This window comes from Cricetulus griseus, chromosome 8 (assembly GCF_003668045.3).
Source record: "Cricetulus griseus strain 17A/GY chromosome 8, alternate assembly CriGri-PICRH-1.0, whole genome shotgun sequence".
Taxonomy (NCBI): domain Eukaryota; kingdom Metazoa; phylum Chordata; class Mammalia; order Rodentia; family Cricetidae; genus Cricetulus; species Cricetulus griseus.
The window spans coordinates 31,491,361-31,513,653 of NC_048601.1; the positions used below are offsets into that span (position 1 = coordinate 31,491,361).

At 47.9% G+C, this 22,293-nt stretch overlaps 1 protein-coding gene and 1 long non-coding RNA gene across 6 annotated transcripts in view; one reads left to right on the plus strand and one right to left on the minus strand.

Annotated features, from left to right (window-relative positions):
* Nucleotides 1-22,293, plus strand: part of LOC118237962 — an 87,684-nt gene that overhangs the window by 21,489 nt on the left and 43,902 nt on the right. The window contains exon 3 of one of the 5 annotated variants that reach the window (XR_004771102.1): nt 11,207-11,664. The exons of 3 other annotated variants lie outside the window; for them this stretch is intronic. This is a non-coding gene — a long non-coding RNA (uncharacterized LOC118237962). Of the gene's footprint in view, nt 1-2,995; nt 5,137-11,206; nt 11,665-22,293 lie in introns of those variants that run through there. One more of the 5 variants, XR_004771101.1, reaches the window with a different exon arrangement.
* On the minus strand, nt 48-21,495 carry Cpne9 (copine family member 9). Its single transcript, XM_027429072.2, has 21 exons — nt 21,181-21,495; nt 20,617-20,657; nt 20,462-20,508; nt 20,269-20,372; nt 19,743-19,779; nt 19,532-19,534; nt 19,256-19,332; nt 14,206-14,269; nt 13,985-14,088; nt 13,747-13,851; nt 12,308-12,349; nt 11,936-12,011; nt 11,798-11,851; nt 11,297-11,358; nt 10,886-10,932; nt 9,812-9,993; nt 9,444-9,571; nt 4,558-4,660; nt 3,424-3,481; nt 3,002-3,075; nt 48-407 (listed from the first exon to the last, which is right to left on the minus strand). Exons 1-21 carry the CDS (start codon nt 21,246-21,248, stop codon nt 222-224), a joined length of 1,662 nt encoding a protein of 553 aa, XP_027284873.1. The 5' UTR covers nt 21,249-21,495; the 3' UTR covers nt 48-221.

The following is a 22,293-nucleotide window of genomic DNA, read 5'->3' on the forward strand; positions in this document are numbered from 1 at the left end:
CCCATGAGACAGAGATGGAGTGAGATCTGCTTTATTATTGGCATGAGGCAGGTAGGTGGTGGTCATGCCAGGCCTTTCTGTAGTCAGGGGGGCAAAAAGCTTGTTAGCCAGCACTTATCAATTAAGGTGGCTCTTCTGGTGAGGTCCAGAACTCCAGGTGCCTTTAGCTTCCAGTGGGTGGGCAGGTAAGCAGACGGCTAAGCATTGGCTCTGTGGAGTCCTCAGGGCTGTTCTGGGGCTGGGGTTGTGCTGGGGTTGGCAGGAGGGGGCGGCCGAGGCTGGATGTCCCTGGTGCGCATGTAGGACAGCAGCTGCTCAGGGATCTCAGCCAGCACGTCCTTGGCCAGTCGTGCCATGCTCAGCACCTGGTTCCCGGATCGGTCAACATAATCTCGGAATGGGACAAACTGGGACAGACAAGAAAGGAGTTGTAGGCTCCGGCCAAGGGAGTGGTTAGCACTCAGGTTTCATCTTTGATCCCTAACATCTCTTTCCAAGTACCACTCTTCTCCCTTAATATCAAACTGTTTTCTACATCTGTTTTCCCCACCCACCCCGACCTCTGACCCCACTTTCTATTCACCCTTAACTCATTTTAATTTGGCTCCACCCAACACTGCTAATGTCATCAATAGCCCTATAAGGCTAAACCAGTGCAGTGGGTAGTAGTTTTCAGTCTTCATCTTTCTGAGAGTCTCTTTAGCTTCATTACACTTGAATGCCATCTTTCTGGATACATCCCACTTCTTTGTGTGGGGTGCTGGCGGTTGAACCCAGGATCTTGTGTATGCAAAGCTCTCTACCATTGAACCATACCTGCAGCCCTGACACAAATCCCACTCCTGACGCCACACTGTTTCCTTCTACTTCTCTGGAAGCTGTACTCCATCCCACTCCCATTCCTTTGGGTCGTCCTGTGCTCTGAACCCATTCCCTCCCCTCCAGGGTTTCTCTATGCAGCCCTGGCTATCGTAAAGTAGCCCTAGTTACTCATTATGCAAATCAGGCTGGCCTTCAGAGAGATATGCTGCCTTTGCTTGCTGAGTGCTAAGAAAGAGTGAATGGGAACATGGGAGACAGGGTAAGTTGTTGGGATTGAAAGGGGAGGGGCAGTCTGCCTGGGAAAGGAGGTTGGGAAAAGGAGAAGTGAAGAGGAGGAGGGAAAGTACCCCTGGAGCCTCATATTTACCTCTATCCTTGGCTTCTCATTTTGTTGCTTTGCTTCAAGAAGGGATCTCACTGCGTGTAATCTTCCTGTCTCAGACTCCTAACTAGCTAGGGCTGTGGCCACTGCCTAACCCTGGCCGGGAATCTCATATTCAGTTGCTAACACTACTCCTTAATTTGGCTATCACAAATCCCCCAAGCCCAGTGTCACTAGTTGAATATCAGATCTTGCTCTAGCCCCTTCTCTAGCTTCCCCTACCCAGCAAGTGGGACATCTCTCACTAGAAAACCGTGACTCATTCTTGAAGTTGCCACTCAATTCCTTATCACTGTCTTAAGTTATCAAGTCTTATAACATGTGAAATATTTTTTTTTTGAGATAGCCTAGGCTGGCCTGGAACTCTCAGTCCTCCTGCCTTAGACTCTGAATACAGGAGTTACTTGCGTGTGTTCGCATGCGCACACTATGCGCGTGCCTGCACACACACACACATCCCTCCATGAACAGCTCTTAAACAACTTTTTTTTTTTTTTCAGACAGGGTCTCATATAGGCCCCACACTGGCCTTGAACTCACTGTATAGCAAAATGGCCTTGAACTTTGAAAAATGGTTTATTGTTGTCATGATTATTGTATGTATTCAATGTGTATGTGTGATGCAGGCGTGAATGTGCCACAGTGCACATGCGGAAGGCAAGGCAGAGGACAACTTGTAGGTGGGTTCTCTCCTAACATGGGTCTCAGGCATCTAACTTATGACCCCACCTCACTGGCCTGACGTTGAGCTTCTTATCTGCTGCCTCCGCCCCAAGTGCTGGGATTATAGGCACATACTGGCTTTATGCAGTGCTGGAGATCAAACCCAGGCCTCATGCTCAGCAGAGAAGTACTCTACTAATGGAACTGCCTCCCAGCCTTTAAACATTTTTTAAATTGGCTACTTCTGACCATGACCACTGTTCTGTCCCCACACATCCCCAGCCATCCTTGCTGCTTGCTGATGTATTCCTGGCTTTTCCCTGTCCCTGCCACAGCACACCACAGGGAAGCAGCCGGAGAAATTCAATGTCGTTTGAGCTGGGGGTGGTGGCACACATCTATAATCTTGGCACTTAGGAGGCTGAAGCAGTAGAATTGCCATGAATTCTAGGCTAGCCAGGGCTACACAGAAAGTTCCTTATATAGTGAGGTTCTGTTAAAAAAATTAATAAATAATACACAGATGGATATATAATTAAGAATGCATTCAGACCATCAAACCTCAGATAATCACCATGGCAGACAATCCTGCCAGTCTGGTCTGAGCCTCTGGCAGGTCTTACATGTTCTTTCTCTGCCTGTGAAGCTGATGCCTTCCTCAGGTTTCAACTGGATGTCAACATCACAGCCTCACAGAAGCCTTCCCTGACTACTGTGGGCTGTTAACAGCAGCATTTGCATGTTGGGCTGTCTGTGTAATACTGGTCATCTCCGCTAGAGGGCAAGGACTTGGCCCGCCTATACCAAACAACCTTCAGAATAGCTGCAACCTGCTTTATCCACCCAAAAGAACTGTTCAGAGCCTGAGGAAATGTTGCAGTACTGTAAATCCAGCACTCTGGAGGCCGAGGAAGGAGGATCAGAAGTCCTAGACCAGCCTGGACTACCTAACAATATCTTGCCTCACAAGTAAAACAACAACAACCAAACAAAACAGGAACTTGCTCTATGAATGATGGAAGTTTGAAAGAGTGAAGGGGAAAAGGTAGTGACTAGGGAGGAGTAAGGGAAGTGGATCCTAGGAAGCCTTCCCTTCTCCTTTTTTCTCTGTGCTTTCGTTACTCTCAGGGCTACCTGAACGATGTCCCGCTCTGCATACCGTCCCCTGGAGGACACGCGAACATCATCACCGTCCAGTTCTTCCATTGCTGCAGAATAGACAGGCAGGCATCTTTGGATGGGTCTCTCCAACTCCAACTTATTCTACCCTTCCCCATTAGAGCCCTCCAGAGTCCTCATGAGGAGACCTGCTGCGTGCACTCCACGGCCGTGTGGAATTGCTGTCATTACCCTTACTATGCCTTCCTTCCTGCATGCCCCACTCTGGGAAAGCAGAGGAAAGTGTTACACCTTCAGCCATGGTATAACATGGAGAGGACACATGCTTGACTTCAAGGTGCCAATCTGTCTTGTCTGTGAGAAGGGACCTTAGTGCCTAGATCCCTCCTGCTCTCCAGTTCCTAGTCCTACTCATGGACAGACACCATCCTGCTTACCCTCAAACATGGCAGGTCCGACCCCGACAATGATGATAGACATGGGCAGTGAGGAGGCCTGTAGGGAGAGGAATGGCTGAGTAAGCAGCTGTAACAGGGCAGTGACTAGGGTGTCTGTATATGTCATTGCTCTGGGAGCAGAGATACTGCTACTTTTTTGTTCCAGACTATCTCTGAATGCATAGCAGGTGCCTTCTGGTGGAACATATAGCCCGTTGATTTAATATCCATTATCTTGTTTGTTTGTTTGTTTGTTTGAGACAAAAGCCTCACTCTGTATCTCAGGCTGACCTTTAATATTTCCAGTATCAGTTAAAAAAGATTTTCCTGATAGACATGGTGACATCCATCTACAATCTTAATACTGAGGCAGGGGGATCACCATAAGTTCCAGACCACCATGGGTTAAATAATGAATAAATAGTGAATTCTAGGCCAGTCTGAGCTACAGAATAACACCCCATTTTAAAACAAAACAAAGAAACCCTAATGACAGCAAAATAGCCATATTAGGCACGGTATATCATGCTTATTCTCCAAGACTCAGGAGGCAGAGGCAGGACGATCAAGGTGATTTCAAGGGCTGGTCCTCTGCTAGTTCTAGGCCAGCTAGAGCCACATAGTCAGACCTTGACTCAAAAACAAACAAAAAAACAAACAAGCCCCAAACAGAATCCCCTCTAATTCCAACAAACCAACAAACAAAAGTAGCAAGGCATGGTGGGTCACACCTATAGCCCTCACACTTGGGAAGCTGAGGCAGGGAGATTGTCACTATTCGGGCCAGTCTAGGCTATTTATGGATCCCTGTCTATAGAGTAAAACTCTGTCACAAAACAATAATAAAATTAAAAGCAAATATAAAATAAAGGGACTTCCCCCCAGGACAAAGGGCAGGCATGCTTCATGCTGATTATAAAAGACCCGCATTTCTTAAACTCAGGTTTCCTTAGTGGGTTCATCTGGCATCATGCTGGGACCTAGAGAGTCAAAAGCGAGTGTTTGTGCCCCAGCCAAAAGGCATCTCTGCAACTGGCAGGTGAAGTTGTTAGGATACACATGGAATAAAAATCTCAGCCCTTTCACTGTATGGGCAGTGACCCCTCCCTGTCAGTCCTTCCTCCTCAGACTCACACTGACAATGGCCTCTTTGGTCTGTGTCATGTCGGAGATGACGCCATCAGTGATAATGAGCAGAACGTAGTACTGGGAACCATCTGAGATCTTGGCTGCAGCCCTACATGAAAGACCAAGGTCTGTATGCAGTGGGCTGCCAGAGGGTTGTAAATGGTGGTCATTTACATTTCTGACCCTACTTCTGCAGCCACCATATGAATAGGGGACAAGACCCGGGGCTTCTGGATCCCACGCTCTTTGGCAGACCCCACTGCTGCCCTTGCCTGTCATCTCTCCATTCTGTATATAATTTTAAGACAGAGTGTCACTCTTGTAGCTGAAGTAGACCCTGACTGATCCTGCTGCCTGCTTCCACCTCACAGTAGTGACACCCCCCCACATAAATCAGCACCCCGTTCCTCTCATCACCAGTGCTTGAATAAAATCCGGGGATTTTCATTCAGAAAGGACTGCAGATATCTTCCATCTACCCATTGACTTTACCTGACCTCCCATCTCAGTACCATGTCCTAGGGAACGAGAAATGACCCATCTGTGATGCCCAATACATTGGCCCTAGCCACGTGACTATGAAGTTATGAAGTTTTTTTTTTTTTTTTTTTTTTTTTTTTTTTTTTTGCTTTTTCGAGACAGGGTTTCTCTGTGTAGCTTTGGAACCTATCCTGGCACTTGCTCTGGAGACCAGGCTGGCCTCGAACTCACAGAGATCCTCCTGCTTCTGCTTCCCGAGTGCTGGATTTAAAGTCGTGTGCCACCAACGCCCGAGACCATGAAGATATATATATAACAACTAAGTTAAACTAAATTAAACATTCCATTCATTCGTCACTCTAGTTACCTTTAAGGGCTCCCTGTCCTTATGTGGCTGGTGAATATCATATTGGCAAACATAGATGTAGGCCATTTCTATTACTGTAGGACATTTTCTTAGACAGTGCTGGCAGGTTACCCTGGTCTCAGAAGATTGAGAACAGCATAATGACAGTTCAGACTTAGATGGTCCTACATGGTGTGCTGAGGTCTGGAGTGGGTGTGGGTGAGGGAGCCCTGTGCACTCCTGCATTCTGGCCCATTCTCACCAGAGGTCTGGCCCCAGTGCTATCTTTTATCACTTGTTCATTTCACAGACAGTCACTGTAAACTGCTTTGTGTGGTCACAGAGCTTGGTGCTGAGCATACATCCAGGAAGGATTTTGCTTGCTGTATATTTTTTTTTGTTGTTTTTTTGTGGGTTTTTTTTTTGGTATTGTTATTTGAGACATTATTTGAGACAAGATCTCAAATAACAGCTGTGTAGCCCCAGCTGGCCTGAAACTCAATTTGTACACCAGATTGTCCTTGAACTCACAAAGGTCCACCTGCCTCTAAAAGCTCAAACCATCACACCCATCCACCTTGCAATATAATTAATAATAAACTCTCTCATTCCAAATCAAAAGCCTGGCTACTATAATCATTCTCAGGACTACACAGAACAGTAACGTGGGCTGGCTTAATACTACTGCATGGCCCAGGCTGGCTCCTAAACTCTCAGCAATCCTACTGCCTTGGTTGCTGGGATTACAGGTGTATACCACCTCTCCCAGTTTATCCTGTTTTTTTTTTTTTTTGTTTTTTTGTTTGTTTTTTTTTTCCCAAAATAGGGTTTCTCTGTGTAGCTTTGGCTGTCCTGGAACTTGCTCTATAGAGTAAGCTGGCATTGAACTCACAGAGATGTGTCTGCCTCTGCCTCTTGAGTTCTGGGATTAAAGGCGAGCACCACCAACGCCCAGATTATCCTATTTTAAAACAAGGAAACTGAAGTTCAGAAACACTAAGCAGTAGTCCCCAGGGGCAAAGGAGCTGGTGTTCATTCTTGTCTGTCCTGGCCTGCTCCTGTGCCCTGTTCCATGTGCCTCCATGTGCCACCCAGCATCTCCCAAACTTGTCACTCAGTGGCTCTGCTTCCACATGTTGTCAGCACCGCCAGGCCTACTAGCCCCTCTCCACCCTGATGAAGGCCAACTCACCCTGTAGACCCAGCTGAGCAGCCCCTCTGCTGTAACCTGTACTCCTATCCTCTAGGATGTAGCCCCATCCATTAAGAGGGCTGTGCTGCTTTTCCAAGAGGTTCCTTGTACCCTGAGGGTACCGAGGGGGAACCCAAGGATGAATTGTCCTGTGTGTGGATGAAGCCAGGAGATGAAGTGCACTCAAAGCTCCTTTTTCAAAAACATAATTAGAGCAAACACAGACACAATGGGAGAAGAATAGAAAGTTTGCATGTGTTTGTAAGATGAAACACGAGACTTCAAAGTCCCTCTCTGGCTGCTTTCAGCTGTGCCCTCCATCTCCCCCCAACACCCCCAGGGAATGCAGTGTCTTACTTTTGCCACCAGGCAACTTGCTAGAAATTTCTGGGGAGCTTTGGCCTACAGAAGTGATGATTTATTTATATTTCTGTCTCCTGCACCAAGGCGGGAGCTCCCGAGGGCAAGGACTAAATCCGATTCATCTGTGAGTCCCTAGTGCCCCAGCAGAGAACTGAGCACACAGCAGCTGCCCTTTGAATAGTGATAATGATAATAATAGGAACAGTAATAACTACTGTTACAGCACTTACCAAGGGCTAGCACTCTTGTGAGTGCTTGACGTATGCTAAGGAGTCCTCATAGCAGCCCTGCAATGTAAATATTCTTAGCATTCTCATTCTCATTTTACGGAGTGGTAAGAAAATGGACCAAAGCCACAAAGCCAGTATATGACACTGTATGATCAATGTACTGGGGCTGATAGCTCAGTTGGTAGCTTACCTAATACATACTAGACTGGGGGTTTGATCCCCAGCACCACATAAATTGAGTTTAGTGGGGCACACCTGTAATCCCAACACTGGGAAGGTAGGAAAGCAAAGGCAGGAGGATCAGAAGGTCTTTATTGTCCTTAGCTACATCGAGTTGAAGACCAGCCTGGGATACATGAGACCCTGTCTCTGAGAGAGAGAGGGGGGGGGAGAGGAAGGGAGGGAGGGAAGGAGGGGCAGGAAAGAGAGAGCACTGATGTATTAACTCTATTCCAGAATCTACATTTTTGATAGAATTACCCTTAAATAGATGTTTACTAAGTAGACTAATATCTTCATGATGTACCAGAAACTAAACCAATCTTCTATAGGGAATGGGAAGTTTACAGTCCTGGCTGTCCTAGAACCTGCTTTGTAGACCAGGCAGACCTTGAATTCACAGAAATTTGCGTGTGCTTGCCTCCCAAGTGGTGCTGGGATTAAAGGTGTGTGACACCACCGGCTGGTGAAGGGTTTTCATTGTTTATGTTTATTCAGAAATTTTGCATAGTGTTTTGTACTATCACATATTGTGTACTCTATGGGTCAAATATTATGCTGTTACCTCTTACATCATCTGTCTGTCTGTCTGTCTGTCTGTCTGTCTGTCTGTCTGTCTGTCTATCATCTATCTACCTATGTATTACAGGCTGGAGAGATGGCTCAGAGATTAAGAGCACTGGCTGCTCTTCCAGAGGTCCTGAGTTCAGTTCCTAGCATCCACATGGTGGCTCACAACCATCTATAATGAGATCTGGTGCCCTCTGCTGGCCTGCAGTCATACATGCAGGCAGAACACTGTATACATAGTAAATAAATCTTTTTTTAAAAAGTATTTTTTTTTTTTTTTTTGCTACTAGCCTCACAATAACTCTGCAAGTAAAGTTGTATGTATGTCATGGCAGCGCTTGTTAGGCTGAAGCAGGTGGATCACTTGGAGTATATATGTATATACGGTGCTCGAGATGAGCCGTGGCTACATAGTGAGACCTTGTCTCACACACAGACAGACGAAAAGAAGGAAGAGAGCCAGGCAGAAGTGGCGCACACCTTTAATCCCAGCACTCGGGAGGCAGAGGCAGGTGGATCTCTGTGAATTTGAGGCCAGCCTGGTCTACAGAGTGAGTTTCAGGACAGCCAGGACTATATACTGAGACCCTGTCTCAAAAAAAGAAAAAAAGAATACCCAAAAAAAACAAACCAAACAAACATAAAGTCTGTGGTGGTTTGAATAGGAATGGCCCCCATAGGCTTATATATTTGAATGTTTAGTCATCAGGGAGTACCTCTATTTGAGAAGGATTTGAAGGATTAAAAGGGGTGGCCTTGTCTGAGGAAGTGTGTCACTGGGGGTGGGCTTAGGGGCTTTCAAAGCCCATACCAGGGCAAGCATGTTTCTCTGTGTGTCTATGGATTAGGATGTAGAATTCTCAGCTACTTCTCCAGTACCATGTCCACCTATGTGCTACCATGATGAAAATGGACAACTGTAAGCAAGTCCCTAATTAAATGCTTTCTTTTATAAGAACTTCCTTGGTAATGGTGTCTCTTCACAGCAATGGAACAACAGAGGCTAAGCTAGCTGGCATGGTAGTGTCACACCTGTAATCCCAAGCACTTAGGAGGTGGAGACAGGAGGATCAGGAATTCAAGGGTAGCCTTGCCAACATAGCAAGTTCCAGGACTGCCTGGCCTATATGTGATCCTTTTTCAGAAAAGAAAATAAAAAGAAAACAAGTTACCTAAGGTCACCTGGTTAGTTCCAGGCACACACCCATATCTAGTAGCAAAGCCAGTGCCATCACCATTGTCCCACAGACTCTTCTCTCTCTTAGGCAAAGTCAAGGTCATCTTGTGGCCTGGGATGTGGCTCCCAGGCAGCAGCTGAGGATGTTTCTCGACACTCTTTCTAAGCACAGGCAAAGTACCGTCTTGGTACCTAATCCTGGATCACTATACACTGAACAATTCCCATTCCTCCCAAATCCCAAGTCCACTCAGAGTGGGTCTGCCTGTGTCTGAGTCCAATTGTTTCCCTGCTTACTGCCATCAGTCCCCTTACCTGGCCACCTGGTTGATGACAGGAGCAAAGTAGGTAGGGCCATAGAGCTGCACTGTGCGCAGACTCTGGAAGTAACTCTCCAGCACGCCCTCAATGCCTGCACAGTTGGGGTCCTCGTCATTGTTGTTCTGCCAAAAAAAAAAAAAAAAAGAGGTTCAGCCAAGCTAAGGCCACACAAGGACACTCAGGAGTCTCTGACCCCAGCTCATTCGCACCCCTCGACCTTTTCAAGCTCTTCTCCACCCCACCCCACCTCCCTGTCCTGTCACTGTCTCACAGCTCCTCCTTGGCTGTGCCCTTCACAAAACATGAACAGAAATGATCCATCAACTGGGGGTACTGCGTATAGGCTCTGGCTCATACTGTACCAGGGGGAACTGGTGAGATATCCGCCCCTCTGGGGGCAGCTTGGCCCCAAAGCCATAGGCTGGGAAGAGTTTGTCACTGTCGTAGTCCTGAATGATCTCTCCCACTGCCTTGAGGGCCATGGCATAGGCGCTGAGTTGGTAGGGACTCATGTAGTGCAGCGAGGTGGGCTGCAGGGGATTCCCTGTAGAGACACAGGAGCGCAAACCTCATAGCCACCTGCCCCTCCTTGTATGCATCCAGCCGCCAATCCATTTCTCTGCTTCTCCCCATGAACTCCCTCATTCTGTATGTGACTCCATCATCCATCTGTCTATATACCCTTCGTGAAACTTTCACTTGCTTCTGTATGTCTTATACATTGTATTTCATGCTCACCTGTCTACCCACATATCCGCTAATCCATCTGCCAGGCGGCAAATTCAGTTTTCAACCTATTTATTCATTTCAATCCATCTACTTTTGTATTATCTTGTCTCTCTATCCATGCAGTCAGCCTCTTGCTTCCTCTTCATCTTTATAATATTCTGTCTATTCAGCCATCCCTGTCCATTCCATTCTCTTTTCATATGGAAAGAGATTCTCCTAGCTAATGTACCTGTCTGTTACTTCCTCTACTTAAAACAGCCGTTTGCCTGTATGCACATACACACACCTACATGCCCCTTAGTGCACTCATTCACCAATCCTCCCCAGGATGTATCCATTTGTTTGTCCATTGATTAATTATTCACTACCTATTAATTTATTCTTGTAAGTACCCACCCACCAATCCATTTATCCTCTCCTGATAACCACATTTTCTCCCACTCCATCCGTCTTCTCACTGGCCAATTGAGCAATCTAGATTTTTAACCTTATCTGACTAGATACCCATCATATTCCAGTACCGTCCGTCCACCTTTGCACCCAGTACTTTCCCTTCCACACTCCTGTTCAAGGGCCATCCTGGTTTGACTTTATATAAGTACAGATTTCTTGGGTAGTTAAAGTCTTATTCCCGGGCAGGAATCTAGGTCAGTCTTTAAAGAATCCCTTAGACTCTGCCCATCCTCACGACCTCACCCATGTCTCACCGTTGGAAGCAGTGAAGTCAATAGCTACTGTGAAGTTCAGCTGTGTCCTAGTGGAGAAGGAGATGGGTTGATTAGTGAGGGACCAATACCTATGACATCAGTATTTCCCATACGTAGAGTCGTGTTAAACTGCAGATTGTAATCCAGGCAGTCTGGGCGGAATCAATAAAGTACCAAGTACTGCTGCTGCTGCTGCTGCTGGTTCATGGATCACACTTTGGAAGCAAAATTAAATGATTATTCTCATGACTAGGGTATTGTATGTAGTTTAATGTAACACTATGGTCCTGAAATAATTACTAAAATATCTATTTTACATAGGAGAAATGTGAAATTCAGAGAAGCAAAGTTCATTGGGCCCCAACCATTCACAAGTGAGAAAACTCACTGCTGGCTTGGCCCACGACTCACCCTCCCTTGATGTAATCCACAAAAGTGAACTCTGAGTCCACAGAGAAGGAAAGAAGCGTCACCTGTGGGACACAAAAGGCAGCCCTGCCACTTTTGCAAGCACAGCTGAGGTGGCAGAAGAGGGGAAGCTAGTAGAGCTTTGGAGAAACGTGCATGATGAGACATGTATGTTTCCCTCCTGCCCAGCTTCTCCAACCCTGCTCAGTCTCTGAAAGAATAAAGGGAGAAGCTGTCAGCTGCATCCTGGGATTTCCAAAGCATTTCAAATTTGGAAATGCAATTTAAGGTATTTTTTTTAAATTCTGCAAAAGTGTAACAATAGGAAATTTTCCTGTGTGAGAAAGAACAAGAACAAAGAAAAAGTTCAATGGTGTCATCTTGTCCTCAGCGTTACTGTTCTAGGTAACCTGTGCCCACAGCTTCATTCTACCCCCATTATCTGTCTTGCATGTCACCACTGATAGAAGGATCTGGGGAGGCCAGAGTCTAGGGAATACTTACAGTCCCTGAGTTGGTATATTTCTTTTTCTTACATTTCTTCCGAGGGTTAAGTACCTAAGTAGAGGATGATCACAGTGACAGTTATACCCAGCTGCCTAGGACAGAGCACCTGGCAAAACAGCAGGGCCATGCCCTCACCTCATACACTGTGAACTGATTCTGGGCCTTGCTCAGCTCCCGGTAGCTGGTCGTGAACTCGCCGATGAAGTCATGGCTGCAACAAGGCCATGGGTGGGTAAGCAGCATCCTAGAGCCAAAGCAGAATCCTAGACTTTTTATTGCCTAAACTCCTAATTTGGGCTACAGGGCAGTAGGGTTGGGGCCAGATGGGGAAGAAAAAGATGAAAGACAGTGAACTAGAGAGCTATCTAGCAAGTCGGCTGTGGCTGTGTGTCTGTCATCACCCTTCTGGCTCCCAGAGCTGCTTTGAGGTTCCTAGTGAATGTACCACATGGTCTAGGAACTGCTCCAGTGAGCACAGGAGATAGAGCACATCAGCTCATTATCTACCTTCCATCTCGGTCCCAGTCATAGACGTCGATCTTCACTGTTCTGAAACACACGCGATAAATCCAGACATGGGCTGTGTGTACATGCCAAACCCTAGGGACACCCCAGCCACCTACCCATACTCTAGTCATACCCCCATCCCTCCGTCTGTCCTATCAGTTGTTCATTTTCAACCTTCCACCCTTTTCTTCAGCACATGACATACCTGACCACCACTTACCTTTGTTACTATTGTTGTTATGCAAAACACACACACACACACACACACACACACACACACACTCTCACACACTCACACATTCACACACACACACACATACACACGCCATTTGAATCTCACTCTCTTCCAGACAGTGTTCTTAGCGCTTTCAGAAGTCTCATTTAATGTAACAAATATTCTCTATAAGTACTATTGTTCATGTTTTTTTATAAGAAACCCTCCCTCTTTCATTTTTCCTCCCTCCCTTTTTTTGGAATGTCCTCTTTTCCTTTAACAGTCTTTCTATTTAACCCAGGCTGGCCTTAAACTCAAGATCCTTTTGCCTCAACCCCTTGAGTCCTGAGATTACAAACATGTGTCACCACACCTGGATCCAAAGACTTTGTCCCCTATTTCATATATTTGTTAAGTTCACTCCATTAAACTATTAATGTAGCCATCCATTATTTACTAATATATATGTCAATACAATTACCTATTAAGCGATCTCTTTATTCACCCATCAAACTATACAGCCTACCATTCACCAACTCTAATACATACAAGCACCCATCTGCCTGTTCATCTACTTAACTAAATAGCCAACCATATTAACTTCTGTTCACACATTGGCATAACCGTCCATTCAGGTGCCCTTCAGTCCTTCCACCCACCAATCTTTGTACCACCCACTCAGTAGTTCCTTTGGGTCAGCCACTTACTTTACACACATCCATCAACTGATTCATTCATTAATAATCCATCCATCCATTTATGATTCATCGGTTTGGCCATCAATCCACTTGTCATTCTACCTGTCCTTTTCTATTCTACTTGATTTTTCATTCATGTATCTGTCTCTCTAGTCATTCATCAACTCTTACATACTCGTCTGTCATATCTCCATTTGTTAATTATCCATCCTCTCTCCATCTGCTGAGACAGCTACCAGTCTAATATTCTAGTCATTTTCTATGGGTTCATCATTTCCTTCTCTACCCACCCACCACCGCTTTAGACACCCATTCACACACACATCCCGCCATCCTCCACAGTATCCAACCATCCCCAGTTTATCTGCCCATCCGACTATGAACTGTTATATATCTGCTCTCTCATTTGTTCACCTGCTCTTTCATCTACTATTCCTCAATTTGGTGCTCAGGAACCTCATTCTTTTTTTCAGAGGGAACCTCACTCATGCCCCCGCCCCCAAAGAGCAACTGATGTTGAACCAGACCTGTCATAGTCTCCATTGCACAGTGCCCGCACAGGGATGCTGAAGGGCTGCCAAACTGGGTTCAGTGTGTTTTTCACAACTTCTGTCTTGTGGCAGATGGTGAACCTGGAGGGAGGCAGGAAACTGGAAAATGCCTGGAAGTGGCACTGAGACCACTACGTATAGAGATTCCCAAGACTCCCCACTCATTAAGCATGGGCCACATTCCTAGCCTCAGTGTTGTATGGGGGTGACTCACGTGCCATCCTCATTGCTCCTGTAGAACACAAGGAAAGGGTCTGACTTCCCAAAGAAGTCCTTTTTGTCCAGCTTGTTTGCACACAGCTGCATGGTGGCAATGTCCTAAGGATCGATAGAGTGGGGCTGTTGAGACCCAACTAGCCCAGAGCCTTCAGAGGGTCTAGTGAAGGAGTCTGGGGGATGAAGGAGTTTGTGTTTTAGCATGTGGCCTTTACTGACCCTACAGTTGCTGAGCTCCTCGGCAGTCAGCAGTATGGTCCCACACTTCTTGCCTGGCACACCCCTGGAAGCAGAAAAGGCCCCTTAGAGAGAGGAGGGAGGGTGGACAGCAGAGTTGAGGTGATCAGTCTGGGTTTTTGTGGGCCGGGTATTCAGTTTTCCATTTGCTGACAATCCCCTAAGTGTGCCCCACTTGTGTTCTGAGTGGTCCTGGTGGGAAAAGGCCTGCTTTGACTTGGGTGGTATCTAAAGTGTGGTAGGAAGGTGCAAACTAGCCTTGTGGGGTGGGGGGGGCAGGTATCACGTTAATAGCAGTGTGACAAAGGCAGGTATCACGTTAATAGCAGTGTGACAAAGGCATGTAGTAGACTCCGGGTGGCTTTTATCATTTTCAAGCTGCTTGACCCTGGCAAGTTACTGCTCCTTTAGGGTATTATTTCTCTCTATGAAATGGGGATGGTAAGCAGGTGTGAAGAGATCTGAGTGAGTGCCGGGAGGCATGTGATTTGTAATCCTTGTACATGTGAAAGGTGCATTCTTCAAACAGCCTTGCCCGCCTGTGCCAGGCCAAGCACTGTGCTAGATTGGGAGGGACCATGGGGCACTCTGCAGATCTGCCAGACTCTGCCCTCAGGGAGCTTCTAGGGCAGCAGCCTGCTAGATGCTATTGACAACTGCAGTGTGATGGATAGTTTCTGAATGAGGAGAAGAATTTCTGTTTACACCAAGAGGCAAAACCTTGCTTTGCCTTTTGAAGATGGGAGGGAAGATTCAGAAAGCCAAAGAAGGGGGATCAAAATATTGAGGCTAGCCTGGACTGCCCAAGTGAGACTCTGGGCATGGAGCCCATGCCTGTATTTTCAGCACATGTTAAGTTGAAGCAGGAGGATTGCTGTGAGCCTGATGCCAGCCTGGGATACACAGTGAGTTCCAGGTCAGCTTAGGCTACATAGCAAGGCCATGTCTCAAAGCAAATGGCCAAATTTGCAAGCAGTAATAACCCTACCTCTACCACTTAAACAACAAAGGACTTAAACAAAAATGAAAAAGACAAAGGAAGCTTTATTCTCTCCTGGCCCCAGAAGGGATATTTCCCTGTGCCGGTAGCGTTTAGCCAGGAATCTCCATTCCTGATTTGCCTTGGGTCTCTAGGCATTAAGGGACCTTGATGATAGAGGCCTGTGATCATGAGTCCCAAGGGGACTCAAAGTGTACAGGGGAATCTAGTCCAGGTGACTCCAGGGCTGGCAAGATGGTTAGTGGGTAAAGGGATGAAGGTACTTGCTACCCAGCCTGGCAACCTGAATTTGATTCCCAGTACATACCTGGTAGAAGGAGGGAATCAACCCCCACAAGTTATCCTCTGACTCACACATGTGTGCTGTGGCACATGTGTACCTGCTTCTTTACAAATAAAAAAGGAAGGTCCTGGGTTCAAATTAGTCCTGGATCTAACTTGATATGTGATTTCCCCCCATCTTTAAAGTGAGAGAGCTTAGATGGGCATGGTAGCCCACACTTATGATACTAGTACTCAGGAGGCCAGCAGGAGGATGGATCACCTAGTTTAAAGGCCAGCTTTAGTCTACAAAGCAAGTTTTAGACCAGCCAGAGCTACATAAAAACCTCATCTCGGGGGCTGGAGAGGTGACTCAGCAGTTAAGAGCACTGGCTGCTCTCCAAGAGGACCTGGGTTCAATTCCCAGCACCTACATGACAGCTCATAACTGTCAATGACTCTAATTCCAGGGAATCTCACACCCTCACACCAATGCACCAATGCACCTGAAATAAAATAATAAAAAAAACCTTGTCTCATAAAAAAAAATAAAAAAGGCCAGCCTAGTCTTCAGGGTAGTTGCAGGAGGACAGCCTGGGCTACACAGATACACAGAGAAACCTTGTCTCAAACAACAACAACAACATTAAAATAATAAATAAATAAAAAGAACTGCTTTTTTTTTTTTTTCCAAGACAGAGTTTCCAGCCTTGGCAATCCTGGAAATTGCACTGTAGATCAGGCTGGCCTCGAACTCAGCGATCCACCTGACTCTGCCTCCTGAATGCTGGAATTAAAGGTGTATGCTACCACCTCCTAGCTATCCTTTTTAGTTCCTTCAAGTCCTGACCTCGCAAGCTTTAACAGGAGGGTGTCTACTGTGGATGTGGCCATTGCACAGCACAGCGAACCATCCAGCTGTTGACCTCATTGCCTTACATTCTCTCCATGCTCTATTTGCCCTCTTCACCCAGGGTGAACTGCAGTCTCCTTTCCTGACTCCTTTCTAGTGCTACTCTAATATACTAATTTGCAGAACTGCAGCCCTGTTCAAACCCAACTCTGTCTAACCCTTACTGCACACACAGTAGAGCATGGCCACACAATCTAGCAAACCAGCCTCCATTTCAAACACTTGGCCACAAACCGCAGGTCCTTATCACTGCCCACTACCTCATAGCCCCTCATGGCCCCTCTCTCTCCAGTTCTGCTACACAGAACAGTCACTCCTCTCTCCTCAAAGCATCAGAGCCTCCTCCCATCCTCTTTCAGCCAGTGACCTGGTTTCCCACTTGCTGACAAAACTGAAGCAACCAGAAGAGATGGTCCACCCACCACCATGCTACCCTGCCACAAGCATCTTCACCCACATGGCTGAGCCTTCCTACAGCTGCTATAAATGAACTGTCACGTGACTCTTTACCCCTCTGCTAGCTACTACCCGCTCTCGGTCTTGTCTGCACAAGGACACCACACCAATAATGCTTCCTCTTCTTTTTCTTTGAGATTCTTTATGGCTAATGATTGCTTGGAACTCACTATGTAGCCCAGGATGGCCTCAAACTCATGGCAGTCCTCCTGTTCTTGAGTGCTAGGATTATAAGCACAAGCTACCATACCTACCTGGTTTCCCCTTCTGTTTATTCCATCAGCATCTCAGTTTCTACTAGCTCAGTCACATCAAATTACAAATGTGGTATGATTTTTCTCATGTTAGAAAATTACAAACCTACATATTGATACAAAGATGCCACAATGAAACTCATTACTATGCTAATTAAAACATAATTTAAAAATGTATAAATCTCCTCTTTTCTTGTGAAAGGTTCTCATGATGTAGCCCAAGATGACCTTGAACTCCAAAACCTGCCTCAACTTCCCAAGTGCTAGGATTACTAGATGTCATTTTACGTGTACGTGTGTGTGTGTGTGTGTGTGTGTGTGTGTGTGTGTGTCGTGTGGGATTTGGCTTTTCCCTTCTATCATGTAAGTTGTCAGGCATGGTGGCTAATGTTTTTATCCACTGAGTCATGTCACCAGCCCTGTAAACCTATTCCTGACCCCAGGTCTGCCACATACTTTTCTCCCTTTGCAGCAAAAACTCCTTGAAATTTCTCTGGCTTTCCTATTTCCTTTCCCACCCTCTCCTAAAGCTCTCTAGCCTCCACCTCCTTTCGTCAGAGCCAACAGTGATATGAAGGTCACTTCTAATTCTTATTTTATTTGAGCTGCAGCAGCATTAGGTGTGGTTGGTCCCCTCTCCTCTACTTCCTTATCTTCCTTCCTTTTGTGGTGTTAGGCTCAAACCCAGGGTCACATGTATACTAAGGATACAGTCTACACTCTAGTACCTTCCTTAAAAAAAAAAAAAAAAAGCCTTTTTCTTTTTCTTGCAATGTGAGCGAGGGTAGGGAATCTGATCTTAGAACTTAGAATCTGCTAGAACACATGAATTCATGCTGAATCACTCACTCCAAACTGGCTCATATTTTCTCTCTGTCTCTCTCTGACAAGGTTTTACTCTGTAGCACAGGCTGGCCTGCAGTTCACTATGTTACCTAGGCAGGTCTCCAACACAGGCAGGTAACAACCTGCCTGTGTCAGCATCCTGAGTGCTGAGATCACAGGGGTGGGCCACCATGCATGACAACATGCTCACTTTAAAACCAAAAACCAAAACCAAAAAATTTCAATCGGTGGCACAATTTCATCTTTCCCATTGCTCAGGTAGGATGAAGGCCCTGGCCTCTTTTTCAATTGCCTCTTTCCTTTTCCATCTGTATTTAATGGCTTCCCCTTCAGAGTATATCTAGAATCTGACTAGTTCCCCATCCATTGATACTTCCTCCCTGGATTACAATGGCTTTCTGATTGGCCAGCTTTCTGATTGCCATCTGCTTCTGTCTTTGTCCACACAGGGTTTATTCTTTTTGCTTTTTTTTTTTTTTTTTTTTTTTGAGCCAGGGTTTATTCTTAACCCACTGGTCAGCATAGTCAGATCATGGCACTCCTCATGCTCAGAACCATACATAGATTCCCATCACAGAGTGAAAGCCACAAGGCCCTGACTGGAAACTAATCTACTGCTTTCTGCCCTGACCCTCTCTTGGCTCCACCCTCACTGGCCAGTTTGCTATGATATGGGTTGATTAGGATTGTTTCCTCTGTGTTGGCAAGGCTCACTCCTTCAGGCACTGCTCCAGAGTTCCTAGCCTTCCAGTTGACCAAATGATTGAATATGGCGCCTCTCTCTCTCCCACCTGCTATTCTGCGGACCTTCTCTTTGATTCCCCCTCCATATATCTTTTACTGTTCCTACTGCCTGTTTTGCACTGATATCCACCTCCTCCCTCCAACTAGCTTGGCTCACTTTTACAACTTTAGCCCAGTGAACAGTGGGTGACAGTGGCATGCCCAGGACAGTGGTGAACAGGTGAATCTAGGGGTGCTCACCCTAGATTCTAGGGCAAGGCATTGGAGTGTGGCTAACGCATCATCTAGTGAGTGGGTGGGTGTCCTGGCAAGACCCGAGGATTTGATCTTATGCCAGGAAGCTTCCCAGTGGAGTGGGATTTGGAAGAAAGCTTTAAAGATTGAATCAGACTTTGAGATTGATTTGAGTGAGACTGGACTTTCTACAGCAGTAAAGGGAGCTAGGCAAAGTTCTGTTGGGACAGACTCAGCAGCCCCTACAGACACTGCTAACAGCCTTGCTGGGAGGCAGAACTCAAAGAGACCCTCCCTCCCCGGACCCTTTTCCATTCAGCTCACGTAAGCGGTCTCTCCACACGGCTGCCCTGGCCTCCAATCACCTCTCCTAGGGCCAGGAACGCTTGTCCCAGGAAATCCTGTGCCAAGATAAGGAGTCAGCCAGTTGGGGAGGGGCAATGAGTCCCAAGCCCACCCGGTGATGCTGCTGCTCTTGACCAAGATAACTTTGAAGCGCATGTGGCAGAGGGCCATTGCCAGAGCCACAGCCCAACGTGTTTTCTGCTTCTTGACGATTTCCCAACCAAATTCTTCGGGGGCAGCCCACTGCAGCCTCACCTTCTGCAGGTCCCAGGAAGTAGGCAGGGAAGGAAGAATGACAGTGAATAAGGCTGGAGCAGACCAGGGGAGGAGCTAGGGGTGGGAGGCCAAAAGGGCCAGGACCTAAGAAGGGCTGGTGGGCAGGTGTTGGGGGGCAGTTCGGGGGAAGTCCTTTGACAGGTTAGCCTCTCTAAGTGTCCAGGCCACCTGCCAGCTGCTGCTGGCTTACCGGTTTGGAGATGTTGGCTTTGGAGTCGACGTTGTACCTGGGAAGAGAGTGTAACTGGTGTGGGGTGGGGCTGGGTGGGAGAAAGTCTGGAAGAGGTTAGGTTCAGTCTTGGTTAAAATTGTAGGTGGAGAGAAGGGCAGTGGACCCAAATTCAGTCTGGGTCTGGTTTGGGACACGTGTGTCAGGGTCGAGAGGGTCATGCCTGGGGTGAAGCCGAGGTGGAATCTTGGTGGGAATGAAGTCGCATGGGAGGGGGCTGGAGGCCAAGGTGGAGCTAAATTAGATGTCAGGGTTGCAGGCAGGGCCAGGCTTGCGGGGCAACAGGATGGCTCCTGCCTAAGGCGGAGCCAACCTGGGTCTGGGGGCGGGGTTAAGACCAGAGCAATGCCCTTTGGAAAGGGGCCTGAGCCTGGGGGAGGAGTCAGGTAGGGAAGGTGAGGCCAGGGGAGGGACCCGGCAGAATTCCCGGCTGCTCCAGGTTAGGGAGGAGGGGCAGTAGACCAAGACAGGATTCTAGGATCCTCACACATCGAAGCGGAGATTTTGCTTTTCTTCAAAGAAATAGTCGAGGACGAATTTGCGCACGAAGTCTGGGTTCAGTGTGTTGTCAATCACCTCCGTTCGTCCGAACTGGGCGGGGAGACGGAGGATGAGCGCGGGCAGCCGGGCTGGAGGTTCCCGGGAGCGGCCCTGAGCTGGGCTGGGGCTCTGGGACTCACCTCCCGCCACTCCTGGCTGGCCCGGCTCTGCGTGTGAAGCACCACCACTGCGGGTGGGGGCAGGGGAGGGGAGCTCGTCAGGTCGGCCCGCACCCCTCACCGCCCCACCCGCTTCTATACCCCAGGTTCCTCCTCCAGGCCCTGGAGCCGCTTACTGGGGTCCGACTTGGAGAAGGTGTCTAGGTCTAGCAGATTCCTAGAGAAAAGCAACAAACAGATGGACAGAGGGCTAGATCATTCTGCAGCCCACCGCCTTGACACAGCCCTAACTGGGTACCCGGAAGAGACATGGGGTTCAAATCGTAGTCCCTCCTTACTATCCCCAGTGAGTGTTGGGGTCCACGCCGTTAGCATTCGGGACAGCACCAGAAATCTCTGCCAATTGGCTCCACATATGCTCACACTGTCTCCAAGGGCCCAGGAAAGCGGCTCGCCCCAGAACTTTGGCCCCTTGTGGCCCAGCTCTTAAGGAATCCATGCAGTCCACCTTTCGAGCCGGTAGGCTTGAGCCCGCAGGCTTGAGCCCGCTTTTATAGGGTGGGGCTGCCCAAGGAGACCACCCCTTCATCCTGCCAGTGACTCCCGCCTTCAGCCTTGGTTCTCTGCTCCCCGCTTCTGATAGTCCCCTGTGATCTGGCCCCCTACCCATACCAAGCCCGGAGCTGCATGGGGCTGGGGCATTGCCAGTACTTAAGCCCTCCCTAGCGCGGCCCGCTCACCGGCACGACACAGTAATTTCAATCTTGGTGGCCGGGACGCTGCGCTCCGAGGCTCCGCCGAGAGACATGGCTGGTCCAGTGGCCAAAGCCGAGGGGGATAGGAGATGGGGCTGCGAGACCCCGGCAGCCTGAGCTAGAGGCCGCCCATGTGCCAAGGCAGCGGCGCTCTCTCCAGCCCTGTGTGCGCTCCGCTGCTCGCGCCCTGACAGTGGCCGCTGGCAGCAGCGGCTCCAGATGGCAGCACAGCCCCGCCCGGCCCTGCGGGCGGCCCCCGCCCCATTGGAGCAGTCTGGAGCTGTTCGGCAACCTCACCCAGACCCCAACTCTGACCTACACTTCCTCCACACTTCCTCCGGAGCCGAAACGGTAAGGCTGAAAACCTCAGCACTGTCCATGGTTCTGAAACATTTAGGATGGCAGGTGGGAGTTGGTGGCCTCCGAATCTGGGGGCTCAACTTCTCTTCCTTTCCCTCTTCCCAGGCCACCTTCGTCTCTGGATATGAAGCTACATTTTCCCCTTAATACCTGTGTGACCTTGAACAAGTTACTCAATATTAGTGGTTAAGGCTCTAACAGCAGCTACCAGGGTATTAAGTGACTTCTGGGTATTTACACCAGTGGCCTGTCAAATCGGGGCTCTGGGGACATAGTTCATTTAGTACTTGTCTACTGAATGCAAAGCCCTGGTTCCCATCCCAGAACAAGTGTGAGAGGATCAGTGAATGGTGAAGAACTCTATGAAACCCTTAGCTTGATGCCTTTGAAACTTGACACTCACAAAGCAGACCCCTCCCCCTCTATGCGTCCACTACTGCCTCCACCCCCAGAAGCCTGTCTCCTTACTATTAATTAGTTCAGAGCATCCATCCCAGGATGCTGCTGCTTCAGAACCTGCTAAAGATTGAAGTCCACACCCTGAGCTAGCCAAGAGCCCCAGAACCTGCACCAGTAAGTAGTGGCTGTCACCAAGCCCACTCAGGCCTGTTGACCCCTACTCCTACCTCAGTCTTACGAATCCTTATGGCAACTTTATGGCTTGAGTTGACTCATAGGGCCTAGGAATTTGGCTCAGTGGTAGAGGATTTGGCTTGTCATATACAAGGTCTTGGTTTC

Coding starts and splice junctions, on each gene's coding strand:
- Cpne9 (XM_027429072.2), bottom strand. CDS start 21,248: ATGTCTCTCGGCGGAGCCTCGGAGCGCAGCGTCCCGGCCACCAAGATT. Junction 12,350..13,746: donor TGCAATGGAGACTATGACAG/GTCTGGTTCAAC, acceptor CGTGTGTTTCAG/AACAGTGAAGATCGACGTCT. Junction 408..3,001: donor CAGAGCGGGACATCGTTCAG/GTAGCCCTGAGA, acceptor TGTCTGTCCCAG/TTTGTCCCATTCCGAGATTA.